General features: G+C 44.2%; 1 protein-coding gene across 1 annotated transcript in view; it reads right to left on the bottom strand.

Annotated features, from left to right (window-relative positions):
- Nucleotides 1-2,951: 2,951 nt before the first annotated feature.
- The window catches only part of AMBRA1 (autophagy and beclin 1 regulator 1), a 127,101-nt gene continuing 106,267 nt past the window's right edge, over nucleotides 2,952-23,785 (bottom strand). Inside the window, exons 16-18 of the mRNA XM_036384471.2 lie at nucleotides 15,011-15,103; nucleotides 13,274-13,467; nucleotides 2,952-4,539 (exon numbers count right to left, since the gene is read on the bottom strand). Coding sequence (XP_036240364.1) covers nucleotides 4,049-4,539; nucleotides 13,274-13,467; nucleotides 15,011-15,103 — 778 coding nt within the window. The 3' untranslated portion in view covers nucleotides 2,952-4,048. The remainder of the gene's footprint in view (nucleotides 4,540-13,273; nucleotides 13,468-15,010; nucleotides 15,104-23,785) is intronic.

The raw sequence follows: 23,785 nt of genomic DNA, 5'->3' as shown, positions 1-23,785 counted from the left end.
GCTACAAGGTCACCCCGCAGAAGCCATGCGTGGGGTGGGACTTCTGAGAGGGTCAAATAGAAGTACTTGGAGATAGAGCAATAGATAAGCCAAGGAGTGAGGGCAGAAAGCCCAGGACTCACAAGAACAAGCAGGCATCACCACTTCACTGTACCATCTGCCAGGGCTTCAGCAACCTTCTCTGGGATCCCAGGTCTCCCTCCAGGCAGTGCTTACCCTCTGGTGTGGTCCAGGCCCCAGAATGCTGGAGCATTCACTGTCTGCAGCAGTGCCCATGCAGGTTTCCATCTGTGATGGATTCACACAAAAAGTCCCCTTCCAGCACGGAAGCTCCAACCACTACCTCCTCCCACTGCCCCAGGTTTCTGGCACATTCTCCCTTCCTAGCTAACCTAAATAATCTTGTATCATCAGCTGTTCCCCTCCACTTTCAGCTCATTAGGGCTTTTAGAGAACACTGGCTCCTACTGAACCCGACCAACCCACCATTAACCTCATTCTAAGCCAAGAAATAGCTCTTACTTTTGACTCCAATTCCTACAGCTTCTATCTCCAGGAGGACTCTACCCCTCACCCTTGAGGTGACTAAGTTTCTTTAATAGCCTCTTGTGAGGGACTTTATCAAAAGAGCCTTTTGAAAGCTAAATAAAATTCTCTGCGCTGTATTTCTCATTTTCCTAGGATTTTGTTAGCACATTTAAAGGCTCCTGACAGTCTATGGCTGAGAAAAGCTTTCACTTTTTAAGATTATTTCCTGCTCCTACGCAGCAAAGCTCTCACTTTGCCTCCTAAATTGGGCCAGCAAGTATGCATAGCTCTGGTTTGGTTTCCTGAAGCAGCTCTTGTTGAATTTCCATGCTGCTCCTGGTACTGCATTTGCCTCGGTGCTGCATTGTCACACTGCAGTGAGCAGGTAAAGTTGCAAGGCTTGGGGAAGGAGCCCTGAGCTGCTGTGCTGCTGTCCCTGGTGTGGGCAATCCCACTACCTGCTCTTCTCTGCAGGGCTCCAGGCCTCAGGTCACCACACAGACTCAGGGGTGTTGCTTGAGGATACAGTTAGATCAGCCCTGCCTGAAACAACTGAGCTGGGCTGGAGCAGGGTAATCCAAAGCAGATAAAGACTTTTGTCCCACATGAAGCATGGGAGGCATAATAAATAAATTGCATTGGGTTGGGTGTGGGTGGGCTCATTGCCTAAGTGGGCTCAATTTTGTCTCCTGTCCCCTCCTCACCCATTCACCCACATAGCTCCATCAGGTCTCAGGCAGGGATAATCTGGGTTTTCTTAGGTCTGAAACTGAAAAGAAAAACACTGCTCTCTGTACACATAAGCCCATCACCACTGAGGGCATCTACTCAGTTGTGTAGCAACAGCAGGTCAGCTAAAAAGCATGTCTGAGGCAGCACCAGAAGATTAAGCCTGTCCACACCCACTGTGCCCACGGCTCCTGCTTAAAGCCTGTAGGAAGGCAGGCTGCAGTCAGGCTCAGCTGATAGCAGCCTTTTGCCCAAAGCTACAAAGCTGCCTGCTCTGACCAGGCCTCCACTCTTACCTCATCATCAGGAAGACGCTCCCTTTCAAGTCGTGAATGGAAAAGTGCTTTAGAGCTTCAGAGACGTCCCATGCCAATGGCAAAGACAGTGGCTGTGGTTTGCTCCGGCTCCCACTGGAGCTCACCCCCTGCTCTGCCACAGTCTCCAGTGGGGGCAGGTCTGGACAAAGGGGAAGCCATGGACAGAGCAGGCTTCAGGGCTCTGCACAGCAGCCTGGCCAGAGCACCCAGCAACAGTGTACACCAGGCTCTGAGAATCTGCCAGCACAGGGCGAGGCAGCCCACAAGACACTTCTACAACTGAGATGGAAATTTTTCTGTAGATAGCTTGGCTCTTTCTGAAAATGGATATCTATAAATGCTCTGCAACACATCTACCAAGAATGGGCCTCAAGGTTCTTCCAGGAATCATGCAGGGAGAGGGCAGAAGTGATGTCAGGCTGAGCTGAAGCAGCTTTTTTTCCAGGTTCTGTTTTAGTTTGTTTTCAAGCAGAGCAATAAACAGCTCTGTCTGGACCTGCACTGCCTTGTCTGTCCATCTGAGACATAGCTCTTCTGGCTCCCAACTGCCAGCACATCCTCAGGCCCCTCCACAGTAAGGCAAAACAGGGATGCATGAAACCTTCCTTGCCACACAAGGGAATCCCATTTTTCAGGCTGCTCTCCTGTCAGATCAGGGATGTGGTTGGCTTGGGGCAGGTTTTAGAGCCTCATTAACACTCAGCAATAAGGCCTGGCAGCAGCTGATTTGATTTAAGGTTCATCTCCAGGCTGTGATTTAAGGGAAGATTTGCTTAATGTTCTCTAACAGACTCTTCTGACTGGGAGCTTGAGTGCTGCCTAATGACAGACTTATTTATTGTAATGTCTTAGCAGCAGAGAATCTAGAGGAGCTGGGCAGGAGCACAGCAGCTGCTGGCAGGTGCTCAGACAGCACTGGAAACATCCCTCACACCACAGTGGTAACAGAGGACTGTGCATTCCTCTATCCAGAACAGCCAGATACTGCAACCCTCTTCTGCATCAAGGGGTCAGCAAGACAGGCCACTCCCTGCTTGCCCAAGACGTTCAGTGCTGCACCTCTACACAGCTCTTTACACAGGATAGGTGAAACGCTCTTCTTTCTCCTTAGTGCAGTACTGGAATGATGGGAAATGCAGAGGTGCCTGCTCGTCTCCGGACCGGTTAAAATGCGATTTGCAAGGAAGACTCCCAAATGCACCTCCTTGTTTCCCAGTTTTGGACTTTCATCTCACAGGCTGAGTCTGCTTTCCTCCAGGGAAACGGGTGGCCATCATCTGACATTTGCATGCTGCCAGAGCTTCTGAGATGGATGCATCTATCCCCAAGGCCAAAGACAGAGACAACTATCACACAAATGAAGACAGGAGGTCAAGCAAGGGTTTGTCATATTTTAATGACATTGATCTTTGGTGTTTCCCTCGTCAGCACTCACACTCTCCCCGTACTTCCTCCATAAGCCTGCTAGGGATGGAGAGTTACAAACGAAAAGGAAAATCACATTTGAGACTAAAAACAAAGTATCAGAGCCTTGACTTCTCCACTAGAAACTACATGTACAAGGTCAAGATTTCACATGCAACACCTTACATCACAGACCCATACCTCACACCCTGGCCTGGAGCTGAAAAGAGACTTCCTGCCCCCTGTCAAGGATGTGCAGCTCAGTCCTGGCACCATGAAACCACTGGAGTGGCTCATTCATGTTAATATTGGCACAGCTTAGAACATCCTTGTGAGAACTGCATCCTGACTAGAGAGCAGTAGCCCTTGTCCCTCTACCCATCCATATGGCATCTCTGCTTCAGTTCCTGCCAAGTCCTAAACTAACTCTACAAAGGAAAGATTCCACCTGTGAGCATATACTGAGCCATGCACGTTCTGGTGAAGCCCAGTTCTTCCCAGAAAAGACCACAGCATAGGCAGGACTGGTCTCAGAACACCACACTCTGGGGGAGCAGTGCTGTGCTATGGAGAGGAACTGTGGCCTGGAAGACTCCTCCACTCCAGCAACAGAGCTGGAGCATCACGCCTGGGTTTGCCCAGTACTGCCTGTCTCCAGAAGGATGCTGCAGGCCCCCTTCCCTTTCTTCACTCTACTGATCAGCTCCATGGGTATAAAAGGGCAGGAAAAAGGAAAGGAAAAAGGCTTTACAAAGGATGACACACCAAGTTGCAGGGCTTAGCTCTGGAGATGCCATGGGGCTTCAAAATTTGGCTGATGTGCAGCAAGTGTGGTTTGTATTCCTGTTAACTCCTCAGCAGTGGGAATGTTGGAAGTTAAGTACGCTTTCTTTCCCATGGCTTCCCTTGCAATTCTTATCCCTTCCCCCATCACCCAGGATAGAGAAGCCCTCTGAACCACCAGCATCCTGTTAGAGCCACCCATCCCTGCTCTTCCAGCTCCTGGCCAGCTGTGAGGTACAGGTCTCTGCTGAGCAGTACAAGGGTAGCACCAACACACAACTCAATCTCTACCTGTTCCGCGACTCCCCACTGGTGCTGTCATTACTATAGAAGTTGGTACTGTCAGGAAGATGGTTATTGTTAGTTAGGTCACTGTATTCAATTGGTCCCTCGGTGTCCATGGAGGACTGGGCCTGCTCTGGCAGATCCAGGTCACCAGCGCTTTGTCCTTCACTCCCACTAGGGGCTGTCCGCGGGCTCAGGCCACGCTCCGGCAGCTGCACAGACTCCGACAGGATCCGTCCCTCCAGCTCTGTGCCCAGCTGCTGAGAGGTGGACTGCTGTGCCGACGTGCCCTCAGCTCCAGTGGGCTCTGTGCCAGTCTGAGAGCTGCGGTGGATCCGGTGGCTCACAATGATGTTGTTGCCAAAGCCACCCATGGATGCCATGGTGGTGCTCTGCTCCCTCTGAACCACGGCAGTCATGCCACCTTCTGCCATCAGCCTTTGAATCCTACTCAGGGCATCCTCCCCACTGGCCCCATATTCTGGACCTTCACCTGCAAAAGAAAGCAGAAGCAACTCTGGTGCACAAGGCAAACTACGACACAAAATAAAGCATGCTGAGTAGTTGCATCATGCAGTGTGCCTGTGCTGGGACAGAAGATGAAGGTTCTATTCCACACAGAGCCCAGTATTTTATTTCCATAACTTGCCACTTGGTTAAGTGTCAAACAAAGGCACTGAATTCTGTCAAGAAAATCTTGGTCATTTCCACAGGCAACCCTCAGGGACTTGCATGTCCAAGCCTTGGAAAAGCAGCTATTATATAGCCATAAAGATGGGGGAAAGGGTAGTAGCCAAAGAGGCAGGATGCTTTATCACAGCTGTAGAGATTATCTCTACCCACGGGGACAAGAAGAGAAACCTCAGTTTGCACTGCAATAAACCAAACAGTTCACCATGGTGTTAAAAGAACCCCATGGCTTTTCCTACTTCACCTGTTTGAGAAGTAGGCAGATGACACACTGGCAATGTCCCCAGTGTAAATCTAGGGAGGACAAAAGAAGCTGTCCAACAGCAAACAGCAGCTACAGAACATGGTCTTCCACATTAGCTATGATCAAGTGTGTAGGCTCCTGCTCCCCTTGACTGATATCTTTCGAGGAATACAAAAAAACATCTCAAGACCTACAGTATTTGTCTACTCTTATCTCTGAGGCTTCCCTTTATTGTCAGGCTGTAGTGAGCTCTGAGAGAACCATCGTCAGATACCTTGGCTGCTCAAGATTACTTCAGGAAAACAAAATCTCACCAACGAATTGTCCATGTAGAAGATTAAAGCACCATGACAGGGAAGTTCATTCCAGTTCAGTTTCTCAACATCCTCCTTTTGCTACAAACCCTACCCGCAGCATTTGGGGAGAACAATCTGTAATAATAAACTGCTAGAAACATTCCACAGTGGGATCTTGCTGATTCTTATTAAAGAAATAAATCTCACTCCCACCTCTATGAAGCTATCACAGTGCTGATTTGAGGAGAAAGCCATGAGCTCTCCTGGCACCAAGGAAATGAACACAAATGTCAACAAGGCTAGATGTAGGGAGGAGTTAGAACACAATAAAAAACAAAATGCCACACTGACTAGGAAAACAAAAATACTTGGGGCTGTGGAGTTTAATATCTTTATCCATTATTTGGATGAGGGGATTCTAGTGCACTCTCAGTGAGCTCACAGTTGACAGTAAGTTGGTTGGGAGTGTTGATATGCTGGAGGATAGAAAGGGTCTGAGAAGGAATCTGGACAGGCTAGGTCAAAGGCAAAGACCAATTGCATGAGGTTCAACAAGGTACTCTTGAGTCACAACAGTCCCAGGTGGCACTACAGGCTGGGGAAAGGGGGGCTGGAAAGCTGCTCAGCAGAAAAGGTCCTGGGGGTGCTGGCTGATAGTGGCTGAGCATGATCCAGTGTGTGTCCAGGTGGCCAAGAAGGCCAATGGCCTGTATCAGCAATAGTGTGGCCAGCAGGATCAGGGAAGATTGTCTCCCTGTACTCAGCACTAGTGAGGCCATGCCTTGAACCCTGTGCCCAGTTTTGGGCCCCTCACAACAAGAAAGGTCCTTGAGGTACTGGAGCACATCCAGAGAAGGGCAATGATGCTGGTGAAAGGTCTGGAGCACATGTCATAAGAAGAGCAGCTGAGGGAACTGAGGTTGTTTAGCCTGGAGAAAAGCAGGCTCAGGGGAGACCTTATCACTCCCTACAACTACCTGAAAGGAGGTGCAGCCAATCTCTTCTCCCAGTTAACCAGCAACAGGATAAGAGGAAATGGCCTCAAGATGCACCAGGGAAGGTTCAGGGTGGACATTAGGAAGAACTTTTTTCACTGAGACAGTGGTTACTCATTTTAACTGCCTAGGGAAGTGGTGCAGTCACAATTCCTGGAACTATTCAATAAATGACAGGACATGGCAATTAGTGCTATAATTTAGTTACATAGTGGTGTTCAGCCAAAGGTTGGACTTGATGATCCTGGAGGTGTTCTCCAACCTAAATGACTGGATGATCATGTATCCAGCATGAGAGCTAAGATACTCAGCAAAGTCCACACCACGCCACTCGAGAGACACCATGCAGTCAGTCAGTGACAGCTTATTCCCTTTTCTCATGGGCTCAGTGATACTTGCATCAAGCACTGCCAGCATCCCCCACCACAGGACACAGTTCATTTCATCCTCAAGGAAGTCTGCTGACATATTGTCCTCTTGCAGAAATATTGTGGACATTAAGGGCAAATTTACACCTCACCAGTAGTGTAAGTAGATTCCTGCTAGGAATGCAGTAAACCTGCTACATGCACTATACCTTACCCCTCAACTTGAGCATTAGTGGGACCACAGAGACATCTGTAACCACATGAGAATCTGCAGCACAGCCTAAGAGGAGTGAGCAAGAATACCCCCTGGACAGAGCCTGACTCACAACTCTAGCAGAGAAATCCTATTCAGGATGTGGCTGATGTGTGAATTAGGATGTGGCTGATGCATGAACTAGGAACTTGGCTGACCAGTACAAAGACTGAAGACAGAGGCAGCTATTATACTGGAAAACTCCAGTGTGAAAAACATGCATGCCAAGGGATATTGAAACATTAATCATGAGCAGAACTAAGTGGAAGTTTTGAGAAGCATGGTTTTGGATTCAGTCATCACTTCCTTCTGAGGGCATAGTCGTACTTCATTACTAACCATCTGGCCAGGCTGGAATGGAAGCTTAAGAAAGCCAAGATTTGCAACCTGGTCTAGAGACATGCCAGACAGGCCTTATCTACACAACTCCTGAAACAGCAGGTACTGTGCTCTTGATAGATCACTTACTATAAACAAGTCCAGTACAGAAGCACTGGAACAGCAAAACAGCAAGGACTCCCAGCCAGCCAATGCTCCTCAGCATTACAAACATATGCTTCACCACAGCATCCCTTGCTCTTCCCTGCCCCTAAATTACCATATGCCATGGCTGAATTTCCAATTGAGGCATCTTCTTCCTCAGAAGACAGGCAAGGGCTGATGCCACAGCAGGAATCAGTAAGGCATGAGCCTTCAGATCCCAGAGATACAGCAATGTTGGAAATTCCCAGCCCATCAAGAGCCAGAAGTGAGCCTCACCATTCAAGCAGCCAACAAACACCTCTGCTTTGGGGACTGTCCTCCCGTTTTCCTCTCTCAGGTTCCAACGATGACTTGGGCTGACTAGTTCAGAGCAAAGCTTGCTGTGCCATTTGCCTTGAGCTGAGCTACAGCACAGATTCACACACAGCCCGTTCCTACTGCCTGGTGACTCCCACACACATTCTTTCACCAGGCTGCCAATGCAGACTACATTAGTATTCAGAGCAAGTGAAATAAGCTGACTTCCATTTGGTGAAGGTTCAGGGTGGGCACACAGGGACTTACCCAAAACAACAGCAATGCTGTAAACCACACACATATCAGCTTGCTGCAGTGCTGTGCTCCTACAAATGTTTTCTACTGTAACCAAAGTGACCTTTCCAGAGGTCCAAACTCCCGTCTATTCCAAACAGAACAAAACATTACTCTTGAGAGCAATTATCCCAAAGACCAGAGGATTTCTGTCAATGCAGCTGTCTCAAACATTTAGTTAAATATTCCCTAGCTAATGCATTTGTTTTTAAAAGTCCTCTATGCTGCTCCAGCAAGACAAGAATTTGACACAGAAAACTATGCAGGCAAAACATCTTGCAAACTTTTGATGGAGTTGGGCGTAAGGCAGGGTATTTCCACTTCTAAAGGAAGTGCACTCTGAAGTACTTGTAGGCAGTACAACTTGTTTATCTCTGGGCATGGGTGGCACACTCCTGATGGAATGCAAAGTCCACAGAAGCAAGGATGAGATCAGACTCCCCTGTATCTGTGCAATATACTGACATTGCTCTTGAATTTTCTTCTGTTTTCAACATTCTGCTTTGTAAAACCAGCAGTAGTTAGGAACCATGTTTGCAAACAAAGCTTCAAAATTAGAACAGTAAGCACTGTGGAGATATCTAAGTCTTCAGAGAACATGAAATAATAGCTCTGAGGTGTGAGCTGCCCCACTAATTCAGATGCTTAAAGATAAAAATATCAGCATTTTTACATTAATTCACCCCTTGCATAAGAATAGAAAAGGGAGGGGCACACCACAGTATAACCAGCTATGAATAATTATATCTCCCTTAATGCCACAATAATTACTTTTCTTTCCAACCAAGCCCAGAAACATGTTCACACTTCCTTTCTGAGGTAGTTAATGCAAACAACTCCACAGAACTCAGAAAAAATACAACTGCTTTAACTTGTAAGAATTTTCTTAGTAATATCTCACCTTGGCTATTCATATGAGTGAAACTTACTTTTGTAATGAGAGTTTAAAAGTAGCCCACATAATTTAATCCCAAGAGACCCAAGTACTTGGAGTAGATCACGCTGTAAGGCTTGCATAGTACATACTTCTAGAACCTAAGTATATTTTGGTAGTGGTTTTCAGAGGATTTTCAAGAGAAACCAAAATTTGCAGTTCTACAGGACACATGACGCAGATTTTACAGATGGACAGGCAGATGAAAGGCTAAGGGATCTACCCACGTTTCTACTTGGAGGATGAGAAGCAGATCTGGAAGCTGATCCCTGGTGTCCCAGTTCCCATTTCCACACTAACTACACAAAAGTCACATCACATCTGACAACAGCATTGCAAGAATGTGTTCAGCTAACATCAAACAACATGTTTCTTCTTGTTAGCATTCATAAGGCCCGGCTGGGGACAAAGTATTCCTGCCCAAGCAGCCCCTCGACACGTGTTCCTAATGTCTCAGATTAAATAAATTACATCACATGCAGGCACACTGATTGCTTCTAAGTGCTCCTCAGGCACTCCCAGGATCCTTTGCTTATATCAAGAAAGTTTTGCTTGCATGTGCTGTCTTTTCACTACCAATAGTTTGAACAGAACTAATCTCACAAACCCAAGCCTTCATTTTACAACCCTCTTCCCTCTCAAATGAATCTGCTGCAACCTCTGAAAGCATTTGGAACTGATGGAAATCTATACTGGCTGGTGATAAACACTTCAACCCAACAAGTTAAAAACTGTATATGGCATGACAGTATATGTTGCTCCCTCAAAGACAGGCAAAGTAGCAATCCAGTGACAGCAAATATTTGGATGGCTACAATTTCAGTAACTCATAACACGTGCCTACATGCACAACAAGCACTGAGTTTTAAGCCCGAAAGACAATGCAGACAGTAGGAAATCAGATGACAATTGCTTTTCAGTTATTTGTTGTTGGTTTTTTTTTTTCCTCTTTAAAGACTGGATTACCTGAAAGACAGGTAATCTCTCAACAGCCAGGGGACAGCACGGGCCCACTATCAAACAAGTGTCCTGCAGCTCTGCAGAGGTGCCTCTCCCTCAACCTGCAGCAACTTTGGCAAATTGCAGACCCTGCAGTCACTGTCCCTTGCACTGTATTCCAAAGATCCAACAGCCTGAACAAGTGGCAGCCACAGCCTGACCCAGTCTGGACCGGGAATTACAATTTTTAAAGGTTAAAACTTTGGGCCATTAAATCTCATTAGGAATTTTTGTTGGGTTTTAAGTGAGATTCAATCTGCCAGCTGAATACAGATCCCACTCCCATTATGCCTGTCTATTTGCAAGGAAAACATAGTATAACGCCCAACAGATTGTTTCTAATTAAGGGTGCCTCAAAGTTACAACTCTATCACTATTTCCACTATGTCTGTCAGCTTAAAAGAAAATAGGAGACAGTTTGAACACTGTTTTAAGCATTTCTTGGTACCTCTCCTAGTTTTCTCTCAACTCTAACTACCTTTCCTTTATGTGTGGCGTGGAAGCAGAGTTCACAAGTCCGCTATTAACTGCTGCAAAACAGAAAGATTCAGACATTAGAGGGATTCACTTCTAATAAAGTCATCATATACTCATTCCTCCAAAGGAGGCAGAAAGATAATCAGAGCAGCAAAGTCCCCGCAGAGCTTTGCATGAGAAAAGGAAACTATTTATACCCACACAGAACTTAATTAGATTTCTGATGCAATTCTGCATACTCTTTTTTTTGTACAGTAAGCACATAACTGCAAGAAATGCCCTGAGCCAGAATTCCCCACAACAGCAGGGCTGACACAACAGAGGACAGAAACCCACTCTCAGGGTGGCATTAGCCTTTCTTTTTTTTTTTTTCTTTTTTTTAACCCTACGAGGGTTTTTTTTCGGTTGGTCAGTTGGTCGGGGCTTTTTCACCCCTCATGGCAGGGCAATAACTAGACCACTTTCCTTTACATTACTCAGAATCACACTTTATTTATCCATTCTGCTGATGATAATGCTGCTAAGCCTTTACATAGTGATTTCCATCTTCAAAGCCCCATACAAAACACTAATTAATCTCCACAGCTCCTGGTGTGCTGTACTATGGGAAGATTAATTCCCATTTAGTAGATGATTAATAATTTGCCCTGGGTCATACCCCAAGTTACTGGTAGCACATTTCTCACATTTCTTCTCCTTTTTTTTTTTTTTTGCCTTTTTGCCCCTGACATCTAGATCATGCTATTAGGAAACACAGTTTTCCTTCCAGCAGGCAGAGTTATGGCACACACAGTGGGTAAATTAGCCATCAGAAAAGCACCACAGCACCTGGTCTTGCCTGTTGCCTGCTGGAACACACTGGATGCGCATCACAAGAGTTGATGATGCTAGGAAAATGGCTGGCTTACCATCACAACCAGCCAGTAATGCTCATGTGTAATGTGAAGCACAAAGATGAGCCAGACCACCAATGCCACAAGTACTTGGCTGACTGCCTAAGGTGTTGGTAAAAGAAGAAGAAAATTTGTCTCTCTGCTTCATGTCAGGTCTTTGTACTATTCTTCTGTCATGTATTACCTATTGATTTTTTTGATCCTTCATCCTCCTGACCGTTATAGTCTTCACAGTTCCCTGTTTCAAGTTACTTTTGAGCCCTTACACAGTAATTTCCACTGAGGATGCAACTGGCATAGGAACTGACCAACAACAGGTAAAAATATCTTGGCTCATCTCTGATGTATGTGCTTAAACTGCAGTAACTCCTTTGTTCTACAGGCCCCAATACAGCTGACAGGAGTGACAGCTCATTTTGCAGGTGCGGCCATTTGCAAGGGGACATGTGGTAAATCAATGTCTGAGATGGAAATTGCACCAGATGTGGAACTTGCTGTTCTTCTTCCAAGCAAGAAAGAGAGATGAAGAGAAGTACCTGTCCTAGGCTTGTTATTTACATTCCTTTTCTTCCAAATGTTACGTGTTTTTCTTCTTTGTAAAGATATCCTGCCAAGGCACTGGTAAAGAACAGCCCTTTCCCTGTCTCATTAACAGTCTAGTTAAAATCTATGATCTAGATCTGGAAATTGAAAAGTTAAAAAGAAAAAGATAAAGAAACTGTCAGATGATTGCAAAACAGCAGGAGAGAGAAGCAGTGTTGGAGAACTCTCCTGGTTTAACTGATTCCAAAAGCCTGCAGCATCAGCCATCATGGCCTTGATGCAAGAAGGTCCCACACTGTACCATGTTCTCAGTCTGTGTTCCACATTCAGTGGAAGAACTAGTTCCCATGAGTTCAGCATTTGTCCAGACAATCTGTGTTCCAGTCTTATTCACATGCCATCAATTGTACCAACCTTCCAGAGAGGTTAATCTCAGCTCTGCTGAGATAAGCAGACGGAAACCCCAGCAGGCAGGAATTTCCCACTTAACTTTGTACAGAAGAGCTGAGATCAGAGAAACACAAAGCCATATCACACATGCTGGATACTACACAGCAGAAACTGTGGAGAGTCACATACCAAAATGTAACTTTCAGAATGACAGAGAAGAAGCAGGCATATAGGCACACACAGGCATGTTGTGGGCTACTTCCCAAAGCCAAGGAGGTTCATCATGAACCAACAACTTCAAAACTGTCTCCTTGATTTTCTCTTGTCTTTCCTATGTATATACTGCCCAACCCCTACCTAGCCAAGCCTTCAGAGCTGAATGAAAGCACGAAGTTACAGTATTGAGACAAGAAGCTTGGATAAATCAATGTTTTCAACAGATTAGTGACTTTGTACAGGAATTGCACAGTAGCTGTTTCCAGCTCCTTACATATTGATAAGTTTTCCTGGACTGCTAACCACTAGAGACATTTTTGTATAGCTGAACTGGGCACTCATCACGTACCTCATCAATCAAACTAAACAGCATCCTCAAAGATGCTTTGTGAGAAGTGATTTGCAATGATTTACAGAAGTGAATTTATTTTGTATCAAAATCTTGAGCTTGTGAAGCCTGCAGACCTTTGGCATAAGTTGGAGGATCAAGCTGAACTCTTAACACAGAGGCAGAAAGGATAACTCTCTGCAGCTTGCAGCCCTGCTGATGGTTAGGAGATCAGGAGATGTGTGAGGAATCAAGGCAGTACAGGTGATTCTACAAAGGGACAATGATCTGGAGAAGAATGAAATTTCCTTCCTCAAAGCATGTGAAAAAGACAACTTTTCTATTCATATGGCCAGAGATTCACTCTCCCGATCATCTATGCCTGGCTACAGGCAAAATTAGGTGGGAGAAATCTTTGTTGAAGAGATAAAAGGAGTATCCAAATGCACTGACAGGATGTGGACCATATGTGGAAACTAATAAATCACAAGGTAAACTCTGTCAGATGAACCACTGATTGACCCTACCTTCACCAGTCCCTGCAGAGGCGGATTCCTGCTCCTGTACCTCCCTCTCTGTCTGAGTCTCGGCATTCTGCAGCTGAGGCGCCAAGGTCTGGGTACCCTGTGATGTCACAGAGGTGGGGGGATTTCGGGGTTGTAGGCCTATGGCATTCATCAGGCCCATGTCCCTGTCTGTCCTCCACGTAGCTCTGCTCGTTCTGAAAAGAGAGAAAAACAATTAAGACCAGGATCACTGGAGGCAACATGCCCAAGCAAGATTGAACCACGAACGAGAGGCTCTTCTTGCCTCCACTCCAACCAGGCACCTGCTTGCCAACATGAGGATGGGGATTAAAGTAATTGTGACCTGCACTTATTTACACGCACTGGTCTCTTGAGTTTCAAGCCAACAGTCTTAGAGTCCACTCACCCTTCCACAGAAGCGGCAAGTCTTACAGGCACTGAGAGATATCCCTGCAGCATCATTAAGCCTGCAGAACAACTGTCTTGGAGTCACTGCGTTGAGAAGGCACACAATGTGCAGTGCAGAAGCACAGACACACACAAAACCTTCTGCACAGCAGGGCAGTTTTAACTCCCATGGATGTGGCCTGTAGTCTTTCCCTCCTCTGGACTTCCCAGTTTGTCAGCATTGCACATGAATGCACTCCAGCAGGCATTACTGCCCATTCCAGTCAGACAAGGGAAATCCTGTGTTTTCAAAAGCAAACAATAGGAACCACCTCAAGGCTCATTAGCTTCTCAGACTCAAAAAGCTGAAGTACACAATGCTACAGCTGAATCTTCACAATGCCACAACCCTGTTTTCTAAACTGACCCCTAAGTGCTGGGAACAGTCAAAAGATTCAAGGAAAGACTTCCTCATTTACAACCTTTTTTCATAAGGCTTTGAAACCTGCTACACTTTTTTTTACTCTCTGTTTGAGCTAGTTCATTCTGCACCAGTATTTCTGCCTTCAAGCTTCCATTATACCAGAATGAGTATGTACTGTAAGAAACTTAAGTAGTGGCAATATCCACTCATACAGCAGAGTAAAGAATCTCTACTGCTTATTTTTCACCCACAATGAGACCAAGGCTGTAGGACAGCCCAGACATTTGCCCTGTAAACAAGCTCACAGCTTCCTTGGTATGCTGAAGCTCACAACTCAGAAACACAACTACCACCCTCTTGCTGAGAACAGCTGGCTTACAGAGAAATACTTGTCACTATGGCAAGAAGCAATGGACTGCAGCATCACCCTTGTGCTCAGAACAACAACATGGGCATCACTGGACAGACTGAAACAGGCAATGGGGACATCAAGGGAATTAGCTTTATTTTTAGAGTTTATTACTCAGAAACAACTGTCCCATGATAAGCAATTAAAAACATGAAAATCAATCACTGGGTAGGCACCATATACTTGCCCTTTTCTCTGCCAATTGCCCTGTTCTTCAGTTACCTTCCAAAGGCCATTTGCTTTACATGGTGTTTTTGATGCATCAAGCCCCACACGTGCCTCTCACAGCTGCTACGGGGGCCCTGAATGACACATGTACTTTACTACCACTGGCACTTTTGGGCACTGAATGTCACTTGCTGGAAAAAGGCCAGGTGACCCAAGCAGGCAATACCAAAGAGGGAGAAAATTGCATACTTAAAGCTGCCAGTGGTAAGGGAACAAAGAAGTGATGTCAGAGCTAACAAAAACAGCAGAAAGGGTCAGATCTCTCTAACCCAACACCCAGGAGACTCACCCAGGCCGCTCAGTACTCCTGCTGCTGGAATGCACAGTGAAGACATTCTCATTCAGCTGGTCCCAGTGGTACTCAACTCCAGAGTTTAAGGCCCTTAAAATGCCAAAGAAGGAAAAAATATTAGTATGACAGGACAGTGTTCAAGCCAGCACACATTACACCCCCACAACATAAATAGTCTTGATTCCTGCCCTACAGAAACTGCAGATCTAGCTCACAGTTCACATTTTCATTAAAAGGGTTCATCACCATAAACCACCTTGCAAACATAGTGTGCTGTATTACCAGATTACTCTGGAATATTCCATTCATTTCAATTCAGTATTAGCACCAAGACACAGCAGAGAGATTTCCAGGAAATGAAGACATACAACTGTGCGTATAAAATCAGGTTACCCTAACTCCAAGTAACTAAACAAAGAACTGGAGTGGAAAGGCCAATTCTCCCTGTGGTGTCTGCAAGCACTTCCTGCACTAGGTAATGGTCAGTAAGACACTGTCCTTATTCAACATTTAATTTCTTTGTAAACGATTCTCATTCTACCTATAGATAATCTTTATGCATCCCTCTCACTGACAGCCACTGTGGAGCAAGGACAGATGTAGAGGATATTTTAACAAGTTTCCACAGAAGAGCTTGTACTGCATCAACAGCATGTGTGGCTGTTGATGAAAAATCCAAACTTGAATTTTACATCTAATGCTACTAAGTATAATAGAACCACCAATGCTCTGGGATCCTCTCACACAGCATTTCCCCAAAAGATACACCAAGTCAGGGCTTACTACTCACAGGAACAGACAAGGGTCAACCACTCCTGAAGACAACAAGCAATCACAGAAACAAAACCACATAATGCTGCAAGTACACATCCCACCAAGAAGAGGGTGAGAGCAAATCCAGCTTACTCTGTGCCATACAGAAATGCCACAGGACAGGCACTCTCTATGCAGTCCCAGGCAGCATAGAGATCTCCCACCTACTGATGTGTTCCACCTTCACAGGCACTCTGGGCTGCATTAGCATGGAAGGCACTTCCTGCGGTGTTTTGCCACACCACGCTGACAGCTCACATGAGCTGCCTAGGAGTTTTGAAATGGTGCTGTGCACCACCACATGGTTGCTGGACTGCACACACCTGATGCTGCTGGGTGGAGAGTCAGCAGTGCTGTGCAGTGGTCACAGAAAGGCAAGTGGGGGGAAAAAACCCGCAAACCAACAAAATAAGGCCTGTGTAGACACAAGGGAACTCTGTCTGAAGAGCTGGACTTCTATCACCCTGCAGGCAGGCTCAGAACTAGGGGTAGTCCCATAATCTGAAGAAAGGATTCACGGCAAATGGTAGCTGGTTATGGCTCAGGCACAAACGAGATGTTTGACATACACATAAAAACTGTTGTCCCTGTAAAGAGATGCCTCAGCAGAACTGGCAAGAACCCCAGCTTAGAGGATGCTGCAGGTCACTGGAGCTAGACTGCCAGGATGACAGCACCCCAGGTTAGGACCCAGGGTGAGAGATGAACAAAATTAGGTCAACAAAATCACACATGGAGGCTATAAGAAGTAACCAGGCACTGCTTTTTTTTTTTTTTTTTTTTTTTTTTTTGTGATAAGCTAGTCCTGTGCTGCATTATAACCCACGAAAGCAGCTGCCAGTGAGACAGTGAGATGCTGATTTACAAAGGTTTCTGAGTTTACTGACAGATGGTAACTTGTCACTAAAACTGTGCCAGTCCCTCTGGCTGCTCCATCCCCTGCTTAATATACTGGCTGAGGATTAGATGTCACACTTTGCTGTCAGTGAAGCAGCACAGTCCCTAGGCAAGAGAGACTTTCTGACCTCCTAGTCAAAATTTCCATTAAAAGTCTAGTGTATTTGGTATCTTCAGCTATTACACAACAGAGCCAAGCTGACCTGTGCTCTTTTCCCTCTTCTTCCACACACCTTCATGTTTCCTAAAGAACAGGCATGGTCCCTCACAGCTACGTACATTATTAGTATTCCTTGCCAATGTGTGCCTTACTTGTCTTTGCCAGCTTGCCAGCTCTCAAGACAAGAAACAGAAGACCACAAAGCTTCCCTCAGGCCAAGATGGGAGCTGACAATACCATGTTTCCTCTCTTCCCCCAAACACCACGTTCCTGTAACACACAGAAAGTCCAGCTCCTATGTACACTTCTACCTACACTTCTTTGAGTGGATCAATTTCACTTCTACAAAAGCATCATGGTAGCAAGATGACATGCAGTACACCCATGAAAAGCTCCTGACCATGCTCCTACCTATTCTGCAGAGTCTCTCTACTGTACAATTAGGTTGTTGGACAGCAAAGTCCACTCTAACTTCATGCTGTCAGTTTGCACATGGTTAAATCAATAGGCATTCAATTTAATGCGTAACTTTTCATATTGGTTTTAAACACTGCCATTTATCAGCTGAGCTTCGCTGCCAGGGTCCTGTTAGCTATTTCTTTACTGCCAGAGAATCAAGGGCTTTGCCTTCCTTCCCTAGAAGGAGGACCTGTAGCAGATGGTGCCACTGCTCTGGCTGCTGACTCTGGGAACACCTACAAACAGGCTCAGGCCAAGGTCACTACACTTGGCCACGATGGGAGTTCAACATTCTCAGCATCACTTTGACCTGGCTTTTTAGTTTGGTGTGTCTCCCTGCAGGGCAAAAGAAGTGGCTCAGAATAAACAGCTGCTGGCACTCCCTGCAGCAGCAAGCAACTCCACTGCTACCTTTCAGGAGTCTCTTCCTTTGGCCAGCTACACAAATTACCCTTTCCCAAATCTACCTCTTGTAAAAGCCATAAGGCCCTCAGCACCATCTCTGTCCTCTTTTGTATGCATCTGGGTATCTCTGAGCTGGAATCCACATTGGTCTCTTTACAGCCCTAAGATCAGTATCATGATTGCTCCTGATTATGTTTTCCAGCCTTTAGATGATTGATTGAGCCTATAGAAGAGATGTTTCAGACTGCATCAAGATACAGTGAGGAGAGCATACACCTGAACTTACAGAGGGCACTGGTTGGGCACTACCTTTTATATGAAGATCATAATGTCTCTTCTTAATGAATCAAAATTTCATCAAAGAAATACTGCTATTGTGAGGGCTAAATGCCAGTTTTAACACATGTTTGCATTAGAAACTTGATCACATAATCAGACCTTAAACCAACTTCAGTACACAACAAGATGTGTGGCGACAACCACAATTACCTTGGTTTAAATCAGATTTTCAATTAGGCTTACGATTTGCTCTGGTTTAGCCACACCTATTTAAAATAGTGCAATCTCCCTTCTCAGAAAGCCTAAAGGTTTTTTAGTTCCCATTGCAAAATACTGCTTGAATTTTGTAAATGAGCAGCCTTTCACAGTACGTTTCCCAGGAGATTTGCAAATCAAGGCCTGACGATTCATTCCAAAGAAGCAGAGCTTACACTGGAGAAATGAATATTTTTCAGGTAATGTAAGCATTTAACTTTTGCTTCATCAAACTCTAGACATAGAAATGCTAGAAGCACTTTACATTTTTCAAGGCATAAGCTCTGTGTAGCATGGAGCCACTTGGATGTGGATGCAGTAAAAAGGACATTTGTTGCCCAGGGCTTTAGGGTGAAAAATTGCAATTCTCCGCACTGTGTCAGTCATGGACAGTGAAGTCCACTTAGTCAAGTTCTTACTTTCTTCCCTTTTATGGCTGTCACTAAGCTCTCTAAGCCCTCACTGGAAATTTCCATTAGCTTTGTCACATGCAGAGCTGCCCACAGCCTGGATTTCCCAGCAGGGATCTGTTCTAAGATGGACTTTTCCTTCATGCTTGTGTCCAGCTCACATTATTAACGAGCTTGGAAAGGATGAAGGGCACAGACTTGCAGGCTTTGCTGAAAGTCAAATAAGGATTCAGAGTGGAGCCTGTTAAGTATTAAGAGCCAACAACTTAGCAAGCCTCTCCCTCTACACAGAGGTATTACCTACACAGCTCAGTTATGTCTCTGGGAAGAAATTAGGACAAAGTACTAGGAATTAGTGACAACATTATTATTAACAAATTACAAGAGAGCTGAAATGCAATATAGTGCACTTGCTTAACCAGTACTTGAAGGGTAAATTGACAAAGCACAGGTCAGCACAAACAGACTCAGACATGTGGGTACCCCCCAGCTGCCATATCTGAAACTGGGAATTGAAGAGGAGGAGGGAGTAGGATGAAAATTCCCCAACTCTACCATAACAACACAGTCAGGAGCATGACAGCAAGACAAAACAACCCATAATTTGCAAGTGGTGTATGCATGTCCAGGAAGGCCTAAATAGCACTTACTACCTTTTCACTTGTATCATCAGGGGATGATTAAAGTGAAATCTGAAGACAGCAGCAATGAGCAAATGCACTGCTCTCCTCCTTCAAATCCTGCCACATGGAAAGGCCCAACAGCAGCCCACTTGTTTGCTCTCGTACCAAATTAAATTTTGATTACAACATTGCTGCCTGCAATCCCATCCAAAAATATCAGCACAACCTCATTACCAAAATGAAGACTGTGGCAAGCCCAAGACAGAAAGGAAGCTGCCTGATGCCATGCAATGCACCTGATTTTCATGCTGCCAAGTTTGCTTTCTCCACAAAAGGAAATACTCCTTAAAGCTGATTTCTCAAATACACTGTCCATTCAAGATCACTAAATGCAAGCATACAAAACCAGATTAGTTACAAAGATTTGAATTTCCCAAGACATGCTTTCTTCCCTTTGTGTAAACTTGTCATTTCTAAGCCACTCAAATGGTATCAAGGAAATACAGCGAGCTACAAGAGAGCAAGGTGACACTAAGCTAAGGAACAGGAATCTATTGTCCTGGTTTGGGAAGGAAGAAGCAGCACACAGTATCTCATGCAATGCAATGCAATGCTGGCCATATTCCATATGCATCCTTGTCAGCAGCTCATTATCTCTTCTGCCAGTGTGGTGATGATCAGCACAGCAAGCCCATCCCTAGCTCCCATGATTAGCTAGGCAACGGTATTGTTAGTACAAGGCGAAGTTTGGCACTCCCAGCAGCTGCCTGGATGGGAAAACAATAATTTCTAACGCCCTACTTCATAAATATTTAGCTTTCTGTGCAGGCGATGAACCACGTGCAGAGACAAATCCAAGTGAAAACTGGCTGCTGTGCAAACTGTATGGAACCGAAGCAAAGGGGATTTCTGGAGTAATTCTGCAGGGCAGTAACTCCCTTTGATCAAGAAGAGGTGGCAGCTTCATTGGTGCCAGCCTATGTGTAACTAGCCAGGGGAAGGGCACAAGATCAAGTATAGGAATTCAAAGAATACAAGATCTGCAGTTTATGATTGACAACCACAGATATTAAAATGATGTATGACATCATCCTGTCCATCACATTGAGATGAATGATGCATCTAAGAGCAGCCTCATTTTCACTCCTCATACTGATTTTCCAGACTCCTGGAACCCACTAATTTTCAAGAATCCTGCAAGTTTTGCCTGTGTGAAAACCAGCAACCATGCAGAAACATACCCTGATACCTACTTGAATTGTCCAAGGTGCTGCAGAAGCAGGACATCAGCAGCCTCATGCAGCTGGTGGCTGTGTGCCTGCTTCAGGGAGGGTGCCAACTCAGCTTGGAACACTTTGCAAACAACTGGTCCTGCCAGCAGTCCTGCCAGCCAGGTTAAATATTTGGATTTTTGAAGATGCTGTATTCAAACTCACACCATTTGTATGAGGTCAACCTTATAAAGCTGGTGGCACCAGTAGCTAATTCAGCAGCTCTTCTGTCTCAACAATGTAAACACATACGAGTTTGTTCTGTCTACCAGTGGACAATTAAGGTTGGATCCACTTCATGATCTTGTGGCCAGTGGATAAGATTTAGACAGAAGGCACATCCCTAACAGCCATCTTCCCTCAGTAAATTTTTGGTGTCTCAGCTAAGGAAGAGAGTCATCAGTCAGCTAAGCTTGCAGATACTTCAGAGAGAAAGAAAAGAGAGATTAATACAATAAGAAGAACCCAAACAGAATAGTTTCTTCTGATCCACAGGACCAGTATAGCTAAAAACTAAGTGACTTCCAGGAGTCAGCATTTGCAACCTACCTACAGATTGCATGCAGCAGATAAGCAGACTCATAAAATAATTTGAAGTGGATGAAACACACCACCAGAAAGCATTAAGAGGAATTTGTCTTATATTCCATGGAAGAAGTCTTCAATTAAGAATCAGTCTTCTAACAGATCCAACAGGAGTAACAAATGGAAATTAAGCACCAAGACAATGACAGAGCAGAAAGAAAAGAGTTTAGTACGAAAGTGTGGATGTTTGATTATCTTGGGACTCAAGTAAAAATATTGTGGTTGAGAGTGCTGCCCTTAAGGAATGCAAGGTTGAACAGAAAAACCAGTGTTGAGAATAAGGACAAGGAAAGTCCCTCTCAGACAGCCTTCATTCTTCTGCCAAAACACCAGAACAATTTTTGCAAGTGATTTTCTCAGAAATCTTTTATGCTACAGTCATGTAATCACACTGTGTTTACACAGTGTGACATAGGAAGTTGTAACTTGTATCATGTTCATGAGAAAAAGAGCACAGCACCCAAGCCAAATAGCCTGGAACAGACAAGGCAGAAATAGACCAAATAAAAATTTCCTGAATTTTCACTGACTTTCTTCTCACTAAATCTTGCCAGTATACCATGGTATCCTTTACTATCTGCCTCCAACCACACCAAGTACCAGGTAGGGACACCTCTGGAAGGTAAATAACAGATTCCAGAACACACAGCTTAAAGGTCTTCAAACAAGCACAGTTCACCTTGATATTATCATCCACACAGCTCTAAAGATGGACAGCTTGCTTAAGTTCTCTAAAAATCTAAAGGCTTGTTAATTGCTTAAAGTGATTACAGGCAGACTACACTCCAAATAAGCTTTGAACCCTCAGAATATCTTAGGCTGTTTATGATCTATCAGCTCTTCCAGTGGCTTAGACAATTTAGGATGTTACAAATGTTTGGAGTAGTGCAAATTGTTTATGCCTTCTAAGGCTTTAAAACATCTTAAACTGCTACAAGAGAGCCAAAGTCACTCTTAAGTCATATTTGAACTTTCATTACTGTTTTAGCAGAAGCTAACATTGATGAAATAGGCTTGTTTTGTAGATATTATGCCAGTAAACTAAACCACGGAAATACATCTAGAATGGGAGAAAGTAACATCAAAATAAATGCTTAAAATTAGCAAGCATAGCAAATGCTTATTTTTAATAGAACATTGGAATGTGCACACACAAAGTTGCCAAGCTCCAGAACCAAGATCTTGGTTTGGTCAAGTCTCAGTGAGATCCACAGGGCAAGCAAAGTTTTATATTTTTAATCTTCAGCAGCTTTGAAATTATCCAACTAAAAAGTATTCTGTTTAGCATACAGGGGAAACTGCCTACAAAAAAAAAAAAAAAGGAAAAAAAAGGAAAAAAAATCATCAAGAACCCCAAATTGCAATTATTACTCCAATTATTCACAGTTTGTAGACATGAAGTTAAGACCATTTGCAGACAGATTTAAAATAGGGAACAAAAATGAAAAAAAATAAATTGGCTGTTTTATTTGCTAGCTGGATTCATTAGCAGAGTCCTGCTGGAAAAAACCAGGCATAAGGGACACCAAATAAAACTCCCCAAATAATATGGATTAAAAACTGGAAAATTAAAGAAAAAAATCTTATTGGAAAGCCAAGGAAGTAAACAAGTGAACAAGGAAGGTCTAGTATAGATCTGTGGAGAAAAAAAAGGTTATAAGACAGGTGGGGAACTCGTGCTGCAAGAGAGGGAAAAGACATTCTAAAAATAAACATGAGGAAAATGGCATTAGAATGGAAAAAGGACTATTCGTTAGTGAGGCTAACGACAAAAATCAATGGTGTTTCAAAGTGGACAAGATATTGAACTCTCTTCTCTGAAGTCTCCACTTCTGAAATATCCAAGGGTACTTGTGTAATTAGGGAGTAAGAAATATGCCAGACATAGCAGCTAGTTGCACTCATTTCATATTTTTTTAAAAAAGTTAACTTTTTTGAGTCATTTGCACCTGTTTTTTAATACATTTCAAAAAAAAAAAAGAGGAAATGACAAAAGGGCAAAAGAGTCAACTTAGCAGCACTCTTCAAAAAGAAAGCCATACTTAAAACTGACTATTATTGTCTTCTAGGTGTAACTTTTATCTTTAAAGAGAGTAATATAACAAATAGAAAAAAGAAGATATATTGAAACAATGAAAGAGTGAGCCATATGCAGTAGGCAGTTAGTAAAATAATTGCTTGCATGAAATTTAACTGCTTTTGAAGACAGAATTAGAAAAAAGTACAGGAAGAAAAGGTGGCAGGTGTGATCTGAATAGATGTAACTGAAGCATTTGGTAACTGTTTTTAACAGCACGTGGCTGTGCTCTTACAAAGAGCTCTACTGAAACTGAGAACTAGTTAGGGCCTGCAGATGACCAGTGATGCAGAACACAAATTGGTAAATACCAGGCTATGATTTCTTAACACAGAGCTCTGTACCGAGTAACTGAAGACTTAAAGCAGCTTTCAAAATTTATCTTTAGGAATCATAGACATATTTAAATGGAATTTTCTGAAGGCAACTTTCACCTAATGCCATCAGTCATCCTGGATATCCCATTCACATACAAAAAGGGAAAAAAGAATAAAAAATGGTATTGGAATGGAAATACTGTTTCAAGCCTCCACATTAG

This window comes from Molothrus ater, chromosome 6 (assembly GCF_012460135.2).
Source record: "Molothrus ater isolate BHLD 08-10-18 breed brown headed cowbird chromosome 6, BPBGC_Mater_1.1, whole genome shotgun sequence".
NCBI classification, from domain to species: domain Eukaryota; kingdom Metazoa; phylum Chordata; class Aves; order Passeriformes; family Icteridae; genus Molothrus; species Molothrus ater.
This window is presented reverse-complemented; position numbering and strand designations above follow the sequence as displayed.